The sequence below is a fragment of the Procambarus clarkii genome, chromosome 51 (assembly GCF_040958095.1).
Source record: "Procambarus clarkii isolate CNS0578487 chromosome 51, FALCON_Pclarkii_2.0, whole genome shotgun sequence".
Taxonomy (NCBI): Eukaryota; Metazoa; Arthropoda; class Malacostraca; order Decapoda; family Cambaridae; genus Procambarus; species Procambarus clarkii.
In genome coordinates this window covers 8441834-8464912 of record NC_091200.1, presented here as the reverse complement: position 1 = coordinate 8464912, position 23079 = coordinate 8441834, and the positions used below count along the sequence as shown (strand labels likewise).

The 23079-nt window shown below is 41.1% G+C and overlaps 1 protein-coding gene across 20 annotated transcripts in view; it reads right to left on the bottom strand.

Annotated features, from left to right (window-relative positions):
• Positions 1–23079, bottom strand: part of LOC123774611 (eukaryotic translation initiation factor 4E transporter) — a 177153-nt gene that overhangs the window by 9293 nt on the left and 144781 nt on the right. For 10 of the 20 annotated variants that reach the window (XR_011222652.1, XM_069303922.1, XM_069303921.1 and 7 more), the window contains 4 exons: positions 22539–22802; positions 17638–17829; positions 10408–10508; positions 3575–3688 (listed from right to left, as the gene is read on the bottom strand). Coding sequence is in view for 19 of the 20 variants with exons in the window: in XM_069303922.1 (XP_069160023.1) it covers positions 3593–3688; positions 10408–10508; positions 17638–17829; positions 22539–22802 (653 nt within the window). In the remaining variant the exon portion in view is untranslated. The remainder of the gene's footprint in view (positions 1–3574; positions 3689–10407; positions 10509–17637; positions 17830–22538; positions 22803–23079) is intronic. The other 10 variants (XM_069303928.1, XM_069303933.1, XM_069303934.1 and 7 more) reach the window with 5 other exon arrangements.

Genomic DNA, 23079 nt, shown 5'->3' with positions numbered 1-23079 from the left:
TTATTATGTGGGCCATTAGTGCAACTGGTTTATAATTCTTTGCCAATGCCTTGCTCCCTCCCTTGTGTAGAGGAGCCATGTCTAATGCTTTAACCACTTAACTGCACCAGCCAAGTATTCTTGGTCGGCGGGAAACTGCGCCAACCAAGAAAACTCTGATTTTTCGTACCCAGTCTAAATGTGTGCGAGGTTGGTTATGTACGAAATGAACTCTTAGGACCTCCAGTGAGAAGCAGCCATCTTGGAAAAAATTCCCAAAATGCTCTAGGGCTGCTGGCTGGGTTAGTACTAAATGAGCAACCATGGGTGGCGCATGCGCCTCTGGCTCCCAAACACCTGTTTGAGGCGGTGTTGAAAGATAACGCTCTGGGAATGATAAAATGATAAATTCTAAAGGGAATTTATCATTTTACGAAGAATAAAGAATTTTTTGGGAACATTTTATTTCATGTGCACAGCGGGAATTTCACAATAAAGTAGGCGCAGCACGGTGGTTAAGCGTATCTGGCATCTTCCCCCAATATCCAAGCTCTTCCTCCATACTATACCGAGTGCCTGCACTACTGGCACCTTGCATTTCTTTATAAATATTGAATTCCATGAGTCTGGACCAGGGGCTGAGTGCATGGGCATCATGTCAATTTCTCTTTCAAAATCTGCCATGCTCATGTTTATATCAGTTATATTTACAAGGGTTTAGATATCACACAAAGAAGTTGTCCGGATCTTCCACTTTCATGCTGTTTATCAGAGTGCTAAACATGTCCTCATACTGCTTTTTACTTCCCTATTTTGACACTCAACCAATCCACAATAGTTTATCAAAGGAATACAAATAAAAACTACAGTCTTGAAATGACAGGCACAATGAAGAATGACAAATTGGCATTAAAAAATGATAAACCATAGAGTATAATTTTACCAACTTACTTAACCTTATTTCACTGATCTCCGCATAACTAGCATCCCGGTTGTTTTTTTTTTGCTTTCTGTCAAAGAGTACCAGTACCATATTTCTCTGCCAGCCGCTTCTCTCTCTAGCCATGATCAAATTTCAATATTATTTCAGCTTATTTATCCATAGAAAAGAAGTTCATTTTTCCTTACCTGATGTAACATTACTACCCTTGTTGGATAAGAACATTTTAATTTCCAAATACTATAACTATATATCCAAAAAAAAGTTAGTGAAAATGCTTGAGTAATGAGGGCAGATCATGCTCACACATGGGAAAACACATGCACTCACAGTAGGTTTTTCTCAATGGATGCACATTACCACAAAATCTTTTGTAAATTTGTTTAGTACAGTACAAGAACTATAAAAATAAATATTTATTATTACCCATTGCACTGTCAGTTGGAACAAACATGAACAAATCTTAACAAATAAAAAAAAAAAAATAAAAAAAAATAAAATAAAATAATTATCTGCTGGAAATTGAAAGTTTCCCGTTGCTATAATCCCAGTGACGTAGTTGATGCCCTCCATGTCTGGTATTGAAAGTTTCTCAAAGATCCATGTCTCTTGCCTAATAAGCTACACCACCACCTCATCTCTGTCTTTTGTTCCTTATAATAAAGTACCCCAAGGATATATTGCATCTGTTATTATTTAGAAACTTTTTGCCTCCACCAATACTAGTACAGTACATCAGGAGTCTTTTTCCTTTATCTCATCAATTTTGTTTGATATACCATCGATATTTGTGCACCATGTTTTTAGGTTGCTCTTGGTTACCAAGTTAGCAATAGTCTCCCCACTTCTCTTCATGTTTTGTTGGGTGGAAGGGGCAAATTAGAGTTGTATGGGTATTTTGCATGTTTGAGGTACTTTTGAAGGGGTAGTGCTAAGATTCAGGTAGTAGGGTGCAGAGAGAGAGGGTAAGTAGAGGAATTGTGGTGGTTGGGATTGGCAGAAGTAGGTTTTGTGTTGCAAGTGAATTTTGGGTAGAGAATAGGGTATACAGTGTAATGCTTGGGTTGGTAGTTTGTGGCTTAGAGTGGCTTAAGCCTGTGGGCTGAAGGAGGTCAAAGATGTGTGTAAAGAAGAGGAACACTTTTGAGGATAGAATGGGAAGATTGGTGATGTGGGTTGGTGTGCAACTGAAAGTAGCAGCAGCTATGAAAGTGAGGTGAGTAATGGTTGGGATAAGAGTCCATTGGATTTTTGCGTTTTGTAGTGTTGGGGTTAAGAGGCAGTAAGGAATTGGTAGTGAAAGTGTTAACCAAGTGGTTGGCTGTAGCATTGTTGGAATTGAAACTTGGAGAGAGGGGAAGATGGGGGGGGGGGGGGGGGGCATTTGAGGAGTGGTACTGGAGAGAAGCAACATATTTGTGAAGGAAGATGGTCTCCAAGGAAAGAGCATACATAGAAATGCGAAGTTAGGTTGTATCTAACCTAACTTCAGGAGGCAGGAGAGGCAATTCGCAAGAGGAAAATGGATGGGATGGGCTAGAGGGGTAAAGGCGTGGGAGAAGGTATAGGCTTGTAGGATGCAGGAGGATAGGTATTAAGGAGAAAACAATAGTTTCAAAAAGGGTCATTGATGCTGCTTATGTGGCATCAGTATCTGAATGAATCCAAGATTAGCTATGTTATGGCAATGGAAACTGCAGATGCAATTAACTGGTTACGACACCAGAAACCACTGGCAAAGTTTCAAGCCCTAGGCATCTTGGGCTGTACTGAAATTGAGCGACTACAATTTAAGATTGAACTCTCAAGGTAGTCCTTAACAGAACAGCATCTTAAAGCAACTCAAATGATGCTAACATAGGACATTTGCTATGGAATGGTTTACTTTAACAACCTACTACATCACAACCTACAAATTCAAGCTTTATAAATGTAGACTAATATTATAGCAAAACTAAAGAACCAAAACAAAATTGACAGAAGTCTTGAGACTTGCTACAAGACTGGTACCAGAGATAGGAAAGCTGAGCTATGCAGACAGGTTAAGAGAATTTCAAACTAGACACACTAAAAGAAAGACCATAAGTGATACAATTCCAACATACAGTACTTAGGGCAACAGATAAAGTGAATGAGATGGCACAGGAGGAAGAAAAAAAATGAGATGTAATAAAACATTAGCATGCAAAAGAGATTGTAAACATGTGTAACAAGCCTGAAGCAGAAGTCGTAGATACCATGACCTACTGATAGGTAAGCACAGCTTCACAATTAAGTACAATCTGAGTACTAAAACATTGGGAGGTATAAAAGCACCAGGTACAATTGTTGTGGTGGAGCCCAAGAATTAAATCTCATTCCTCACAGACACAGTTAGGCAAGTACACCTATTTAAAAAAAACATTATAAATAGATCAGTTTAAAGGGTCAGGATTTAAAATAAGCTGATGTATGATAGGAGCACTTGGCTTCTTGTATTTATATAGGAATATTAATACTAATCCTATTGAACTCTAATCTTAGTTAACAAAAATAGAGCGCGCGCACCAGCAAGATAGAGCAGGCAATAAAGAAATTTACAGCATTAAAGCACATCTCTTATCTCAGTTGACAACAGTGGCTGCAAAACTATACAACGCAAAAGTTTGCACACACCTTGAGGATGCATCACACTTAGATGGCTTGCCTCCATCCTATCTCCGACTTCTGGACAGGGTAGAAGACTTCACAAGGTGACTCATCTCTAGCCTCGGCATGGCCTGGCTGCACCTGTTATTTCAGCAAAGCCTTCAACACCAGTCATGTTGGTGGCCTTATATTAATGTACAAGGCTAATTTTCTCTAGGGTCCACATCTGACCCAAATTTAATTAACAGGCAGAAGATGGCTATTTTACTACAAGACAATTATCCCTTGGAAGTCTCACACTGGCTGAAACTTTCTCAAAGACATGACTCCAACAATGGCAATTTAAAATCTTCAGACTATTATATCCTACATCCTGTACCTAATACAAATACCACTTAAATATTAAACAAATTAATAACTATAAATAATTGAATTCCTTCAATAAGGTCTTGAAATGTAAAAAAAAGGTTTTCAATCAACCTTTTGATTAAACTAATTGTCAATGTGTTGAGACGTGAACAATAAGATATCCCAGAAATGTAATATTGTATTTTCAATTCTATAAATTCTTAAAATGAGAGAGAGAGAGAGAGAGAGAGAGAGAGAGAGAGAGAGAGAGAGAGAGAGAGAGAGAGAGAGAGAGAGAGAGAGAGAGAGAGAGAGAGGGAACTAAAATGGAGGGACAACATCTGTGTGCATGCTTGTTTATTTGTGCTTGTGGGTAAGGAGGTTCAGTGCTTGGACCTGTCAAAAGTTACAGCCCGGTCTTGTGCCAGCTAAGTCCCACTACAGGCTCACCATAGCCTGTGTTACCTGGAACTTTTTATTCCGAGTAGCTGAATCTTAAAACAACAACAACAACATTGGACCCGTCTCTTCACTTTCTAAAATCTGGTGGAAACATGACTGCTTCTGTACACAGTTAACACACATGAAAATACATATGAAATACATTTATGTATTTCATACATAATATGAAAGATGTGGGCACCTTCACCTCTTACCTTCAGTTTACTATTCATATGTTTAAGGCAAACTTCCTTACATCCATGTGGCACCATAGTATTTCCAGTTTCAATCTGAACTATGTCTTTTGTGTTTCTCACAGAGTGCAAGTTTAATGCAGCGATTGCATGGTTTAGAGCTGACCTCAAAACAATTAAGTATTTGACCCTTCAGGTCATTCAGCATGCACAGAGCCCACTTTATTATTCCTTCTCCAACATTTGGATTACATTTGTTATGATTGCTAGCTCATTTGTGCTTCACTAAAGGTGCACGTTGAAATTTTCTCTCTCTCATTCACACACTCTTCATCCCCCTCTCTGCCCTCCCTCCCTCTGCCTTTGTTTTAGGCTCCTCTTTTACTGACCTTTCTTTTTCCTTTTCTGATCAGTACAGTTTGGTACTTTATATTTTCTAGAATTGAATATCAGCAACCAATTTTTGTGTGCATGCTTATATGTGCCTGTGAGTAGGAAGGACTAGCTCCTGGGCTCACCTTAATTTTTCAAACCATCCTCTAAAAATTGTAGAACTTACATCCACTATGGATGGAATGTACAAAATAAACTTATACAGTACACCAAAATTTCATATTTTGTACTACTGGAATTCTAAAGGGCATAACAAATGAAACAGTAACCATAATCCTATCCTAAGCCTAACATATGCATTCTAATTTAGAACATATATACACTATACTAAGCCCAGGAAAAGTTAGATTAGGTTACCTTCTTTGTTGGACCCTCTACGAAAGTACAGGTACAAAATGTTGACTTTTCTTTTGGGTGCAACAATCCATATTTTGAACATCCATCCGTTTTAACTACACGTACTACAATTTTAGGGTACCAGGTGCAACGCTGCTCACAGGGACTCCTTCCTTATGGTCAATCCCTGTTCTCTACTAGTACACTGCAGAGTACTTCATTACATCCCTCCAGAACAACTACTACACATCTGGTGCAGTATGTGCATGTACTAATTCTCTCTCAATAGGGCCAGAGCAAATATTGCCATGGTTACTACAAAAAGCTGTTGGGCTACTAACTATAAACAAAGAGACTGAGGAATCTATAGATATTTGGAAAAATGCTTCGTACCAATATTTAAGTGGGGACAGACAGGAAATCTTAAACTACAGACCAATTTTCCTCAAATTTAATCCATACAAAATGCAGAAGAAAGAAAAATAACGAAACATCAAGGGAACTTCATGAGAACATAATTTTTGACAAAGAAAGCTGTATAAAAAAAAAAAAAAAAGGATAATTTTATGATAGTCACCATGATAAAATGACAGAAAGAAGGATAGGGTAGACTGCATTTAAACTGACTTCAAAACCTTTGATACCATTTCAAATTAAATGCTTATGTATTAGAGGGCAGACAGGGATAAATGGAAGGTTGCTGGACTAGGGAAGTACTGTACTGTATTGACAGACAAGAAAAAAGCAGCAATAGGATCTAGAAATAGGTAGACAAATAATATATCAGCACCAGTACAGTATAAACAAAACTGACATGGAATCCTCATCATTTGAAGTCCAAAGACTTACAACAATGTTGGTGTCTGAAATAAAAGAACTAAGGTATGAAGACAAATAACCTAACTCTTAACCCTTAAAATGCAGATATCATATGTTGATTCATGGGGTGAGGCAGCTAAGCTTATAGTCATATGTTGATTTAAACTTTGTTTAATTAATTTAAGTTTTGTATAAACTCTTTGGATACACTGTGTATTCAAAGAGTTCTTAGGATTTCCGTGGTTTTATTCTATATACTGGTGTTAACACTATACAGTGGTACCTTAGTTTATGAATTTAATCCATTCCAAGAGACGGGTCATAACTTAAAAATTCGTAACCTGAAGAAAATTTTTCCAAAAGAATTAATGTAAATGAATTAATTCATTCCACACTTCCAAATATATTAACTTCAAAATACATTTCATACACACACACATTTTGTAGTATAATATGTAAAAGTTATCGCTTACCTTTACTGATCACTTGTTGGCATATGGAAGACGGTAAGGAGGAAGAGGGGGGGGGGGGGGTTTGGAGAGGTTAGTGTTAGGAAGGGAAGTCCCCTTCCATTATAACATCAGGCAGTGACGACTTCTCTGGGGTACTCTCTCTTCTACGTTTTGCAGGCAAACCACTAGGACCTGCTTGTGGCTCACTGCTTGTCTCACTAAGAACCTATCTATAGACACTTTGTTTCTCACTACGTTTTAACACTTGTCTGTAGCGAGACATCACATTGACTTTAAAATGGTTAATGCAACGGCCTGCTACAGCTTTTTCTGGGCGACACTTTTCAGCAAAATTTTGCAGTTCTTCCCATACTGCACACATTTTCTTAATTAATGAGGAAGGGACATTCTCTACTGCCTGCTCCTTCCCTGAAGAAATTTCCTTAGCCGTTTCTTGTTGCTACTCCTTGTGAAGGGCTATGAGTTCGTCGGAGGTCAGTTCTTCGCTATGTTCCTCCAACTCCTCCACATCGGCACCGTCCAGCCTAGCTAGTTCAACAACCCTCATACCACTTTCATGTTTACAAATGATCTCTGATTTTTCCCTCTATTGTCATCCTCAACTATTTTCTTAGGTTGAACTTTACCACTGACTTTCTTGGAACCCATGGTGTGATATATAATATGAACTTTCATGTTCAGAAGAAAAAAAAAAAAAAGTAATTCTTTACAAAGAATTCAAGTGCGGTTTTGGTCATCATCATGTGGGATACACTGGTAAACAACCGAGCGTGCCTCACTCCCAGTACCACGCGCTCGTTCGGCCCATACACATATCAAATGACATATTCCAAGGAAAACTTCGTACATGAATTCAAATTTTACGATGAATTTGATGTCATATACCAAAAAAATCGTACTCTAGGGCAGTCATAAACCAAGGTACCAATGCACAGTGGAACCTTGGTTGACGACTGCTCTATGAATTACAAATTTTTTGATATACGACCTCAAATTCATCGTAAAATTTGAATTGGTACATGACAGTTAACTTGGAAGACAACGTCTGTTCGTATGCGTGGAGTTGGGGGTGCGGGGCGAAGCACTCTGTTTGTTTACAAGTCTATCCCACGTAGTGACGACCGTGCTTGAATTCTTTGTGAAGAATTTCATTGTTTGCCATCTTTTCTGCTTTTTTAACATGAGTTATTATATATCACACCACGAGTCCCAAGAAAGTCAGTATTCACCTAGTTGTGCTTGCCAGGGTTGAGCTCTGCTCTTTTGGCCCGCCTCTCAACTGTCAATCAATCAACTGTTATTAACTACTAACTATTCCTCCCCCCCCCTCAGGAAGCAGCCCGTAACAGCTGTCTAACTCCCAGGTACCTATTTACTGCTAGATAACAGGGGCACCAGGGTGAAAGAAACTCTGTCCATTTGTCTCTGCCTAGTCTGGGAATCAAACCTGGGCCAAAGGATTACGAGTCCCGTGTGCTGTCCACTCAGCTACCAGACTCCTTTCAGTGGTAAAGTTCAGGGGAAGAGGAAGCAGTGAACAATATGGGGAGAAATGGGGGGTACAATATGAGAAGAAAAGTAAAAGTTTGTTGAAGAGGCTCACCCAAATCAAGCTGTAGCAAGCCATTGTGTTAACCTTCTTAATGACAATGTGATGTCTTACTTCAGACAAGTGTTACAATGTAGGGAAAAACAAGTGTCACTAGACAGGTTTTTAGTGAAAAAAACAAGCAGTGAGCCACAAGCAGGTCCTAGTGGTATGCAGGCAAAACGTACGAGAGAGAGTACCCCATAAAAGTCATCATTGCCTGATGTTATAATGGAAGGAGACTCCCCTTCCAAACACTAACACCTCTCCTCCTCCCTTCCTCACCATCTTCCATATGCCAACACGAGTCCTCATTCAAGAAATGCATACTGTATTGTAGCTAGTACAAAGCGAGTGTTATTCGGTATAAAATACATTTTTAAGTTAATATTTTTGGGGGTGTGGAACGGATTAATTCAATTTATATTATTCCTTATAGGAAAATTCGTTTTGGTTGACAAATTTTTGGTTGATGACATCTCTGGGAACAGATTACGATCGTAAACGAAGGTACCACTGTATATGGAAAAAAGTAAACAGTTCCAATGTATAAAAAGGTAGTCGAGAAGACCTCTAAATCACAGACCATATCATTACCAAGCGTGGAAGTCAAAACACTAGAAAAAACTAGTTGAATCCAAATGGGTTGAACACCTATAGAGTAATGACATATTGACAGACAGTAACAGGAAGATCGTGCGTAACAAATCTACTTAATTTTTATGATAGAGCGACAGAGATTCAACAGTAAAGAGATGATTGGGTTGTCTAGACCTAAAAAAGGCTTTTGACAGAGTCCCATACAAAAGGTTGTTTTGAAAACTGAAACATGCTGGAGGAATGACAAAAAGATTTCTGACTTGGATGAAAATTTCTAACCAACAGACAGATGAGGGCAGTAATCGGAGACAATATATCTAACTGGAGAAGTGTTACTAGCGGAGTACCACAGGGTTCAGTTCTTGCACCAGTAATGTTCATCATCTACATTATCGATCTACCATAAGGAATACAGACATGAACATGTTTGCGGATGATGCCAAGATACTGGGGAAGATATGAGACGCAGACAATTGTAATACCCTTCAAATTGATCTAGATAAATAAGTGCATAGAGAACATGTGGCAAATGGAATTCAATGTGAATAAATGCCATGTTATGGGATGTGGAATCGGAGAAAATAGACCACACACAACTTACAAATTATGTGAAAAGGAATTAAAGAACTCTAATAAAGAATGAGACCTAGGAGTGGTTTTGGATAGTATACCGTCACCAGAGGAACAGGAAGAACATTGTGAGAGGAGCGAATGCGTCGCTTTCCAACTTCAGACTTTCTTTAAATTATATGGATGGTGAAATACTTAAGAAACTGTTCATGACTGAGATAAAAAATTTAATATGCAGCAGTTGTATGGTGCCCATATCTTAAGAAGCACATCAATAAACTGGGAAAGGTGCAAAGGCATGCTACAAAATGGTTTCCAGAATGGAAAAACGAGAGTTAGGAGAAGAGATACTAGGCGTTAAACATGCCAAAATTAGAAGATGGATGAAAAAGAGATGATATGATCACCACTTACAAAATACTAACAAGAATCGACCTATTTGACAAAGAGGAATTCCTGAAACTCGCAAGTTTACTTACAAGAGGAAACAGAGTCAAGCTAAGGAACAAAGGTGTCAAAAAAATATTAGAAAGGTTTTTGAACAGTTGGAACAAGCTAAGTGAGGTGGTGGTGGAGGCCAAAACTTTCAGTAGTTTCAAAGCATTATATGACAGTACTGGGAAGATGGGACACCACGAGTGTAGCTCTCATTCTGTAACTACTAGTACATATAGGTAATTACATTTACTGTACATGAATATACAGTAGATGCGCGCACACACTATACAGTACAGTATATGTAAAATATCATAATCATATAAGCAAAGTTGTCAAAAGATACACTCATCCGATTGGAAAAATTAATTTATAACATAAATCAATGGAGCTTAACCATAAAAAAAATCCTTAATATCTGGGCATACAAATGTATCATATGACATCAAAAGTAATTGTACTATGTGGAGAACTAATAAGAAAAAAAAGTTAAAATACAAGTTATACTATGCAGAAATACAATCATCATATTTGTAACCAATCAACCAATCTGAATGTATCTGTCAACTTTAGAAATTATATACAAGCACTTTTTCATCCAATTCTTGCTAACTTTATGGCCCTGGAAATCTCAGAAACCATATTATCCACATTGATCCTCACCTGTGACATTATATCTCTGCCAAAGAACTGGGCTAAGTTGACGGGAGAGCTGCGATGCGAATTTCCTCCCATGGACATTAATGGTACTTGCAGGCCACCATCTGGAAATATAGAGCATTGAGTACAGAAACAATGCAGAGTGCTTCCTCAGTTGCTCTCAGAGCCATGGTTCATGCAAAATATGAAACATGCCAGGCTCTGTTGATGCGATTCTCAAAGTGACAAATATTTGTTAACTGTTCTGCAATGTAAAATGACAAGGGAAAGATCGTGAGGTAATTGTTATCCACCACCAAGAAACCAGGTCGCTATTAAACCAGAGAAAAGAAGAAAAATGAAGTATTGAATGTAATGAATGTCTCATTTTGGGTGTGGGACGAGGGGCGGTCACCTCTGTGGCTCCCTGCAGCTAGCCGCACCGAGATAGTTCCACACCTGTAAGTCACATCAGCCCTTGTGAGTCCTCAAGTCTACTGGAGACAAGAGACCAAAACCTACACCCCCCACCCAATCACAGAGGCAGGACAGGGAGTAGGGAATTCATGATCACCTTCACTGAAACAAAATACTGTACTGTATATAACTGCAAAGTTCAATAGAAAAACAATGCAGCAAACAGCTTCTTGATCAATCCACCCAGTAGTTAAGCCATACCTCCCCTAGTCCCAGTTGGCCACATGTGGCAGCACCACAAAAACTGCTGCCAGATTCCTAGTCACAACCACCAGTCCAGAGCCTAAGAAAATTCAACCAACACCTGGTAGAGGAGAGGGGTCACGGAACCACTGAGGACGCCCCAGCAAAAGGCATTTCATTACGTTCAACACCAATTTTTTGTTGAAGAAAGGTCGCTTCCTGTAGCTTGCTAACTACAAATAAGAAAAATGGGACACACCAGAGGAGGAGAGTAAAGAACACATCCTCAAAGGAGACAGACCAGGACAGGAAACCGGTCAGGGAGCCGGTCGGCCGAGCGAGGGAGCCGGTCGGCCGAGCGGACAGCACGCTGGACTTGTGATCCTGTGGTCCTGGGTTCGATCCCAGGCGCCGGCGAGAAACATTGGGCAGAGTTTCTTTCACCCTATGCCCCTGTTACCTAGCAGTAAAATAGGTACCTAGGTGTTAGTCAGCTGTCACGGGCTGCTTCCTGGGGGTGGAGGCCTGGTCGAGGACCGGGCTGCGGGGACACTAAAAAGCCCCGAAATCATCTCGAGATAACCTCAAGAAACCTTACCAAAAGCAACAATCTCTAAGGGGACCAAGAACTAGGTAACAAGCCATCATCAGTGTTTTGTCTCCGGCTTGTTATGTGAACTGAGCTTTCATTGTATTTCAGGCTGCATGCAGGGTTTTCTTCCCTCAGAGTCTGCTAACACTGTCCTGGCACTTATCTTCTCAGGTGTGTGTTCAGGATTCACCCCCGTGAGGCTAGGCCACTACGGTCATCTCTCACACCTTGGGGGGCTTATCATGAATCTTGATTCCTCTCTTTGAGACCTTGGCTGAGGATTTTTTTTTTTTTTTTTTTTTTTTTTTTAGTTATGCTAGGGTTATCATGCTTGTTTATACAGCACACTGCAGTAACTATTTGTAGCCTGGTTATTTTGGCTGTGTTTGGCAACTATTCTGCCAGCGAGCAGCTCCAGTGCCTTGGGGGTTTGGCTTGGATAATTACCTCCAGGTACTGGTAATTTCCTCATGGGTCTACTGTGTGGCTTGTTTCATCTCTTCCCAAGCCTACATCATGCCACTCAAGTGTATGGATGCAGGTAAAGCTAAATCAAGGCCCCAAGGAATGGGTATCTACAAGGAAGGAAGAAACAAGGACCACATAGCTGCAACCTAAGAACAAAGCCAACCCTTACCCAAAGGAGGCCTCCTCAAATACCCATCTGAGGACTCTACCGTAGAACAGAAATTGTACCCAGGGAGCTGCGGCTGGGGGAAAAAAAGCTGGAACACTGAGGATAGGGAAGATTCAATGCCTCATCTGAACCCAACCCCCACCAGAGATCAGGACAGGTTGAAGGTCACCTTTACCTTACAAAGATTTTGGGGCTCAGCGTCCACATGGCCTGGTCCTCGACCAGGCCTCCTGGTCACCCAAAGATCCACCCCCAGGAATCTCCCCAGCCCTACAAACTATAAATAAAGACCCTCTTTCCCACAGCAGAGCAGAGTTCCACTTCTGTGGTTGATCAGAAAGAAAAGCATTGCCACACACTCAAAGGATCCAGCCAAATACACTCCTGAAAACAGAAGGTTACAGATCCTTGGTGGGTAACAATGGCTTGAGTGTCCTCGTTATTCATGTGGAAGGGGCATTCCTCAGAGAATGCCAAGCTACACCCACAGAAAACTGCAGCCTGGATTCTGAAACCCTCTGACATCCAGAACCCTGAAGCAAGTAGGGAGGAAATGAGGTTCTGTTGAACCAAACTAGATAGACAATAGAAGGAAGATGAGCAAACATAGAACCAGTAGAATTTACCAGGTGCTCCACCTCAAACTCCTTATTAAACAAAAAGGGCAAAGTTCTGGGACAACCACTTTAGTACCAAGCCAAAAATAAAGTCAATAAATGAAATATCTACCTAAAATAGATATCCTGTGAATCCAAACACTACAGGCCTCAGGGGAAGAGGGCAATAGCCTATCAACAGTTAGCATAACACAAAACAAATAACTACTGGTATGTAGCAAACCAGATGGACATCCTTTCAATTTAAAAAGAGTCAAGTGCAGGCTTGGTGGACTGAACAATGATGAACTGCAACCAAAGACCTCTGGAGCTGACCAGGGCCTTAATGTAAAGATCAAGCAAGACCCCAGGCACTAGGAATGCTTGCCAAAAGGAACAGACACCAAACACAGCCCTTGGGAAATACTTGGCTATGAAAGATATTGGCAGATTGCTGTATGTACAAACACGTGAACCCTCGGGCACCCGTTAACTGCAGAAAACCCCCCAACCTCAAGAGTTAAAGACCCCTTGCACTACTTAGTATGAGGCAGCCTTTACAGTAGGCCAGCTTCTAAGGAAACGAACAAACAGCCACAGTAATTCTATTCTTCTAAAAAGCCACAAACTGGAATGTACAGTACAATATAGCATAAGACTAACAAAAAAACATTTAATGTAATGAAACGCCATTTTTTTGGGCGAGCCCCCCAGAGGCTCCCTGAATCTATCAGGGCTAATATGCAATATATTAGACTAGGGGAATAGTCAATGGAGTTCAGCCTACTGGGGACCACAAGCCAGAACCTGGCCTCCACAGAGAGGCATAGGTTCCTATTAGAAAAACGTAGTTGGACCCCCCCCCTCCATGGTTCGGGGCTTTCCTAATTTGCCATCAATCAGGGTTAGGCACCCCAGAAAAGTAGGCATAACAAAACAGACCCCACATGGTAAGAAAATTACAACCAAAAACTGAACAGAGGACTCCCCCCAATTCCCATAGAAAGAATCAAACAAGCAAACGTCACACACCGCCGCCGTGCCGCTCGTCCGCTCGGCCCCCCCTTCCCCATCCCAGACCCTCTATGCCAGCTACCCAGCAACCCCGATTCGGAGGCTAGGCATCAAAATGCAAAAACCGCCGATTGGGGTGGATGGAGGTTACCATGGAGCCTCTAGGGCTCACCCAGAAAATGGTGTTTTATTACATTCAACGCTGGTTTTCTGTGGGGGAGCCCCTTTGGCCGGCTGCCACTAGCGCCTCGACTCGAAGTCAAGACAACTGGCTGCAACCTGCGACCCGAAGCAACACACGAACGCCCAGGACAAGGAACATTGAACGTTGACTAGATAACGAGCGGCCAGGATCCTGTTCGACCTCTAAAATCCCCGCGCCTGCATATCAGCCCAAGACTGTTGCCGAAAAAGGCAGCCAAAGCAGCAAACTTCTGATCATGGGCATGAGGATAAACCGCAGGCTGTTTAGACTTAATAATCCTGCAGATGACCTGGGAGACCCGAGCCCTGGAACAGGGAATGAGGAAATCCACATCAACCCAAAGCACATCACAGGCCACAGAAACCGAGGTGCGCAGGTAATGGCGAAGAGCCGCAACCGGACACAACACATGATGTACCCCCTGCATGACCAACCAAGCATCAATGACCCAAGGACCCCTTCGGAAAGCATCAGTCTCGTTCTTCGCCAAACAAAAAGAAGAAGGCTGCAAACAAAAGCTGCAGCCTGACCAGGACTAAACGAAAAGAAATCCCTGCGCCGGAGGAGAGAATGAAGCTCACCCACCCGTGCCCCAGAGGCCAATGCACACAGAAACAGAGCCTTGGGAAAACAATCTTGAACCAAAGGGGTCATCAAGAACCAAGTAGAGAAATAGAAGAGCACCCTGTCCAAGGACCAGGACAGCTAAGGCGGTGAATGAGCAGGCCAGAGGTGAAACAAAGCACGAGAAAGCTTACAGAATAGGGTAGAAGTGACATCCACCCCGAATGCAAGCTCAAATCCTAAAAAAAAAAAAAAAAAAAAAAAAAAAAAAAAAAAAAAAAAAAAAAAAAAAAAAAAAAAAAAAAAAAAAAAAAAAAAAAAATTGCCGAAAGGGTAGGAACCTGCATGTGCAGCTGCACAAGGATCATCATCATAACACGATGAGGAAGCACAGGTGTGACCAAGCATGCATTAATGCAGAACGGTACCTGCTTGATGGGGTTCTGGGAGTTGTTCTACTTCCCAGGGCCAGGCTTGACTTGTGAGAGTTTGGTCCACCAAGCTGTTGCTTGGAGGGGCCCGCAGACCCACATACCCACCACAGCCTGGTTGGTCCGGAACTTTTTAGAAAACAGTCTAGTTTTCTCTTGAAGAGGTCCACGGTTGTTCAGGCAATATTTCTTATAGTCGCTGGGAGGACGTTGAACAGCTGCAGACCTCTGATATTTATACAGTGTTCTCTGATTGTGCCTATGGCACCTCTGCTCTTCGCTGGTTCTACTCTGCATTTTCTTCCATATCGTTCACACCAGTACATTGTTATCTTACTGTGTAGATTAGGGACCTGGCCTTCCAGTATTTTCCATGTGTATATTATTTGGTGTCTCTCATCTCCTTTTTAGAGAGTACACTTGAAGAGCTTTGAGACGATCCCAATAATTTAGGTGCTTTATCGCGTCTATGCGTGCCGTATATGTTCTCTGTATTCCCTCTATTTCAGCAATCTCTCTTGCTCTGAAGGGGAAAGTGAGTACTGAGCAGTACTCAAGACGGGACAACACAAGTGACTTGAAGAATACAACCATCATGATGGGATCCCTGGATTTGAAAGTTCCTGTAATCCATCCTATCATTTTTCTGGCTGACGCAATATTTGCTTGGTTATGCTCCCTAAACGTTAAATCGTCGGACAGCATTATTCCCAAATCCTTGACATGCTGCTTACCTATTATGGGCAGATTCGATTGTGTTTTGTACCCTGTATTATGTTTCAGGTCCTCATTTTTGCCGTACCCGAGTACTTGGAATTTATCACTGTTAAACCGTGTTATTTTCTGCTGCCCAATCGAAAACTTTGTTGATATCTGCTTGTAATTTTTCCATGTGTTCAGCAAAGGTAATGACACCTGCAATGTGCAATGTCATCTGCAAAAGATGACACGAAGCCGTGACTTGTATTTTTATCTATATCTGATATGAGAATAAGGAACAGCAGTGGTGTAAGGACTGTACCTTGAGGTACAAAGCTTTTAACTGCGCTTGGACTTGATTTGGTTTGATTGACTATGGTAGAAGTTACTCGCCACTCAAGCGAGTGGGTCCGATAGAATCCATGCCATGCTCCCCCAAAAATAATGGGCAGTCTCCCAGCCAGGAAGACTACAGGACCTCCAAACACATCCAATACGGGGAAGAAGAACCGAACTCAAATGAGGATAGATCCATCACAAAGGCAGAATCCGGGTCTCGCAGAAGGTACACAAGCACCTCCCGAACCTTCTTAGGTGAGATCCGAGAAACAGAAAACCTCCGGAAAGGAGCCGAGGAACCCAAGGGAACCCGGAACCAAACCCAGAGAGGAGCCGACCCAAATCATACTCATACTGGGAAGGGTGGTAAATAAAACCCTCCCCCTGCAACAACAAGCCCCACAAAGAGGGCACCAACACCCAAGCCCCCTAGGTCAACTCCTCCCCAATCCCGGGATCCCCTAAGTCGGGACCCATGGCAGAGCAGTCCTCCATGCCCTCTTCCCCTGAAGAAAAAGCAGAGTCCAGGGAAAAGGCAGAAAAGAAGGGGTCCTGCTCGTGGGACCCAGAAGCCTCAGCAGGAGCAACTGGCTCGAATGCCTCCATCCCCAACCTGAATGGGGCCGCCCCCGAAGCCGCCCGAATCTCATTACCATCTAAACCCTGCTCCAACTCTGAAACCCTAAGACGTTTGGGAGCAGGAAACAGGGGGTAGGAGGGGGGGGTTGAAGCAGGGTGAACAACAAGGAAAGGACTAGGGAGTGCGGACTGAACCAAAATCGAAGCGACTAATGCCCCCAAGGGTAAATGCCGAGCAGCAAAAACCCCTACTGATATGGCATCCCGAATGCACCAGGGAAGGTCACCCTAGCACGCAGGGGTACTACTCACAAGGCGCTCAGGGAAGGTCACCCTAAGCGCATGCAGCCCATGTACACTTGATTACACCTGGACACCATGCCTCAACACTGCAGAAAACACCACTAAGGCAAAAAACGGCTTAGAAATCGAGGCCAGAGTCGACGACCCACCCTAGATCGCAATAGCCGATGAACTAAGGTTGCTGGGTAGCCGGAGCAGAGGGTCTGGGGCTTCCCGGAAACTTGTTTCATTGTTTGCTTGGGAATTGGGGAAGTTCTGCCTTTCTGTTTGGTCTTCAGTTGTAATTTTCTTACCATGTGGGGTCTGTTTTGTTATGCCTACCTTTCTGGGTGCCTAACCCCGGCAATGGCTTTTCAGAGAAGTCTCCAACCACAGGGGGGGGGTTTTCCAGGGGCCATTGCTCTCTGTGCCTCTGAGGGGGCCAGGTTCTGGCTCGTGGTCCACTGTAGGCTGAACTCCATTGACTATTGCCCTAGTATAATACAGCGCATATTAGTCCGATAGCTCCAAGGAGCCAAAGGGGCTCACCACAGAAAACAACATGCAATACCCCTGGTAATATATATACTGTATGTGTATTCATCAAATAACATTGAATTTAGATAATGACAATATTAATTTATGAAGCTTTTTACCTTGCTTATGGTGATGGTGTAAGGAGGTGATAGGAGTGTTGTTATTGAGCAGGAGCTGTTGGAGAGGACCAGGGGTATTGGCACTGGACAGTCTGTGATGTGGGGGACCTAGATTACCTGCAGGTGGGACTTGGCCTCTCATTAACTGCTGGGCAAACACTGCTTGAGCCTGAGCCTGTGCTGCTTGTATAGCTGGAAACAAAAAATTCCAAGCTAGAACAGGGAAAACAACCTTTAAGTAAGAAAAGTTTGCCTCAAATTATGCAAGAAAACAATATAATTTGGAAATAAAGTGGCACTTTGTATGAATGGATAATCGAGACCAGACTCGTTACATTTTAGTAAGAATCCCAGTCCTATGAGCTTTTAATTTTTGTATTTAATGCAATTTTTTTTTTATGTGACCTGTTGATTACTTTTTGTTGATTCCCAGGATCAACATCCCACAGCCTAGTCACAGACCAGGCTTGCAGGTTGGGGGTCTGGTCAACCAGGCTGTTTGATGTGGCTGCTTGCAGTCTTACACACGATTCACAGCCTGGTTGATCAGGTATTCTTTGAAGGTGTTTGTCAATTTCTCTTATAATCCTTGGACAGCTGTCATGGAGAAATGGGTCATGCCTACCTGTGTTATTAAAAAAAAAAAAAATAATAATAATTATGAAAAATGTGAGAAAAACACGAAAATAAGTGAATATTTATCATTTCTTAGGGTGGAGGCACTCTGGAAAGGTGCATGGTGGCTCTATCTGGCGTCTATCAACACCTGGTACCCGACTTTGCTGATGCTTCCTGTATTATCCTCAGATGTTTCACTGATTGTTTTTCTGTTTCTCTATTTACAAGTATGTGTGTGTTGAATAACTTGATAAATCATATAACACATGATAACGTTTCAATTGATGATTAGGTTTCCTCGGTACAGTATATGCCATTACAACAAGTAGAGTAATGAAAAGTATATCAACATAATATTCAGTGGTGTTGGGCTCTGGGCAATAACATATGGTCTAATTGGCACAATATGAGTGAAAGTACAGATTGAAACAAAGGCATAAGCTACCAATGTAGCACCTACAGATGATAATCGTCATATGACGATAACCGCATTTACCTAGCAATGTAACCATGAAATGAAAAACACACACAATATCAGAGGTCCGAGGTAATATCACTTATGCAGCAGTTATGTGGTGCCCATATCTTAAGAAGCACATCAACAACCTGGAAAAGGTGCATAGACATGCTACTAAGTGGCTCCCAGAACTGAAGGGCAAGAGGTTAGAGGCATTAAATATGCCAAAACTAGAAGACAGAAGAAAAAGAGGTGATATGATCACTACATACAAAATAGTAACAGTAATTGATAAAATCGATAGGGAAGATTTCCTGAGACCTGGAACTTTAAGAACAAGAGGTCATAGATATAAACTAAACACAGATGCCGAAGAAATATAAGAAAATTCACTTTCGCAAACAGAGTGGTAGACGGTTGGAATAAGTTAGGTGAGAAGGTGGTGGAGGCCAAGACTGTCAGTAGTTTCAAAGCGTTATATGACAAAGAGTGCTGGGAAGACGGGACACCATGAGCGTAGCTCTCATCCTGTAACTACACTTAGGTAATTACACTTCAATATTGTTCCTGCAATTACAAGAAATATTGTTGGAAGAAAAGTGGACAGTTTTCTTTAAGAAGTGCCAGACCAAATGGGTTGTACTGGATATGTGGGCCTTTGGGCCACCCCAAGCAACAGCTTGTTGTACCAAGCTCTGAAGTCGAGCCTGGCCCCAGGCTGGCTTTGGGGAGTAGAATAAATCGCAGACTTCCTACCAAGGGTATAATCAAGGAACAAACAGGAGTTGCCTCATATGGGCCACTACGCCTTCCACAGTTCATTTATTATTATGATTGGTTCACCTCGTAAACTTCATTACTGTACAACCATATAGAGTTGTTAAAACCATGTTAACATAATTAGTATACTTATTCATTTATAATGGATATTTATACCACGATGATTACCGCGTTGGCATGGTATCATTTGTGACAACCACATTTGCATAGTAAGCAATCATGAAACGATAAGATTTTTTTCATGGGTCAAGGAAAAGATCACTACATTCATATACAGATATTATATCCTTATTAGCATCACTGATATAAAACCCAGGCAATAACAGTTTAAATCAACTTTTGATAATTGCATTACCCTGTGAATCAATAATAATAGCACTTTTAGGGTTAGTATTGCCAGCAAAATTTAGAAAAATATTTGATGCACCTGAACCCTCTTTGCAGAAGTCTGTGGGGGAATATGGTCCACTGTGGTTTGGGATTACTTTTCATATCAATGCATACCTATCAGTGCTAAAGGGAGCAAAATGTAGCTTTACATTCTGCAATTTTACTTGTCTGTATCTGTATATTTTAAAATATTGTTAAATTCAAGATCAGTGTCATATTTACTCTATGTGGATGGAGGTGGCTGCCAAGACTTAAATTTTCAGAAACATAAAGCAGAGATCGTACAATGTTTGTTTGCTTATGGATAGAATATATATAGCAAAGCAAAGCACTGTACTGTATTACAGTATTAGAATGTAGACCGAACCACACACTAGAAGGTGAAGGGACGACAACATTTCGGCCCGTCCTGGACCATTCTCAAGTCGATTGTGACAGCCACGTTATTGTGACTCATCGCCAGTATTAGAATCTTACTGTTTTGAGCACATTGAACAGGTTCATCAAGAGAGATTTACATGTTAATTTACTTCTATACAAATTATTAACCACTGTGATGTGCCGAGTTTATTGTGACATTCCACCTGTGCGCATAAAATCAAGTGTTTGCAATTATTTTCTTTTAACTTTTGTAAAATGATAAATTCTCTTCCCTGAACACGTACATGTAAAAAAACTAAAAAATTTAACTTTGGCTGTGGGGACGTGGAGAAAGGGGCGTCAAGGCTGGTTGCCCGTGCGTGATGCTCCCGGAGGCAGTCATGCGCCCTATTCAAGCACTGCGAGTTGCCACAAATATATTTTCAATCATTTGTTCTATGTATTTCCAATATGGTTTCATTTGTTTTTATCGTATATGATGCAAATTTGTGTTCTTTGCAATATGTATACAGTAGAATGTTCATAATGTTCCACAGAACTGATACACGTGTCAGTAATGTGTCCACAATAAACATTTATTGTCTCAATATTTCTTAAAAATTCACTAAAATTACAACATGCACAATTTCACACACTATTTACACAGTAACACAATGTATTACACACTCATTACTTCGGAAGTGAGTGATAATCAACAAAGAAACCATAGTACACAGCGAGACTTCACTCTCGTTGCACCAGGTACAGATAGATTTTTGCTTCCTGTTTCTTTGTTCTGTGTGCTTACAAATAACGTACTCACATACATCCTTGGCTTCAGTGCCTGTAGGTGGTATGTGGCCAAGCTTGTGAAGCATAAGGTAGTACTGAAAAGATTATAGGAGATAAATTTGTAAGGTAGTCATGAAAAAATTGCTTTGTAAGGTCCCCTCACTGGAAGAGATTCAGTCAATCCGAAAGTGTGTCAGCCATTCTGGAAAAGATTCAGTCAATCAGGAAGAGATTCGGTCAATCAGGAAAAGATTCGATCAGGAAGAGAGAGAGAGAAAAAGGCCATTCTGAAAGAGATTCAGCTATTCTTGAAAATATATATGGAAAACACCACCATGGAAGCTGCTAACACTGAAGCCATCTATGCTACCTGTATCAGATGCATCATTACTGAACCCAGAAAACGATTCATCTATAAAAATGCGTGCGCAAAAATCTATGAAATTGGAGATGGCAAAGGAGCTTGCGTCCCTTGCTCCCTGAGGTGGTTCAGAGCTACAACTGGATACACTCACTATATTGTCCTCATCAGTGCTGTATCACTTGCATCTGACCTTTGTGTTAGGTCCTTATTGTGCCTAGCTCGATCAATATCATGACCCTTATGTTCTTCAAACAATAAGGTCTGAATTTCACCAACAGCGATCTTTCAACACCGCATCGGACAGGTGTTTGGGAGCCAGAAGTGCATGCGCCACCCATGGTTGCTCACTCAGTACTAACCCAGTCAGCAGCCATAGGGCTTTCTGAGAATTTTTTCCAAGATGGCTGCCTCTCACTAGAGGTCCCAAGAGTCCATTTTGTACACAACCTACCACGCACACATTTTGAATGGGTACAAAGTATTCAAAAGGTGTTTTCTCGGTTGGCACAGCACAGTGGTTAAAGCTATGGCTGGATTAAACATATGCAAAACTAAAATATATGGAATATGAGATACTGAAACGCTACTGAAAACTACTAAGATTATATGTCCTGTACAGTATACAATGCTGTACATGTACTGTATAGCATATAAAATAAATTATCAAATGCTGCTGTGTTCATTCATGTGTAGAATGTGAAGATACAGAGGTGATTTGTTTTCCAATGATTTCCTTTTCCAATGTTTTCCATGTTCAGAAATCATTTCCATGGCTGAATCATTGGAAATTCATGCACAGTATTATTGTCCTACTTCATGTCTAACATAATAGAGTATGACCAAAATGTATAATACATGTACAGTACTTGTTATTATAAAAAAAAAAAGCACATTTACTGTAATATTTACTTTAGCACATTTACTTTAGTCTAAGAGATGGAGAGCAAAACAAACAAAATATATATAAATACAGTATAATGTAAAATTTAATAGTAATATGTATAAAACCTGTTAGTAACTATGAGTTTACTTATAGGTAATCTGTTTCCCTGTCTTGACCAATGCATATGAAAAGCATTACAATTTGATTTTAACAAACTGATGGATTTTTAATAAAACAGTTGGAGTATACAGACATACCTCTGATATTGTTTAGATTTTGTTGAGTCCCTCGTGGTAATCCCAAGTTTTGTGGCTGCAGAGATGTTGAAGGATGCCGTTGGCCAAGCGGAGACATGTTATGATGACTCATGTTCATTATGCCTGGGCTCCCACATCCCATTATCATGGGCCCTTTTCCACCCATTATGGGGCCACCTGGTGATAATGAGGTGCTATTGGGGGGTAGCGGAGAGGTGCCACGACGCATATCGCGTTTGTTGTCGACCTTCCCTCGACCTATAACTACAAGATTATGATGTATACAAACTTTAAATGTACCCTTTGTTAATTTAACTAAACCAAGACCGATTCGAGTGCGCCAAAATAATTTAAACCAGGATTTTTTTAATATTTTCTGCAACCGATACAAAAAAATCCTGGAATTAGATGATCAAGGGGCTATATCCATTGAAAGGTGTACCTTCCTCCTCAGTATATATATCCACTGAGAGTTTACTTTATTCCTGGACCATTTTCAGGACTAAAGTATACTTGTCCATTGATCAGTACACACTTATGG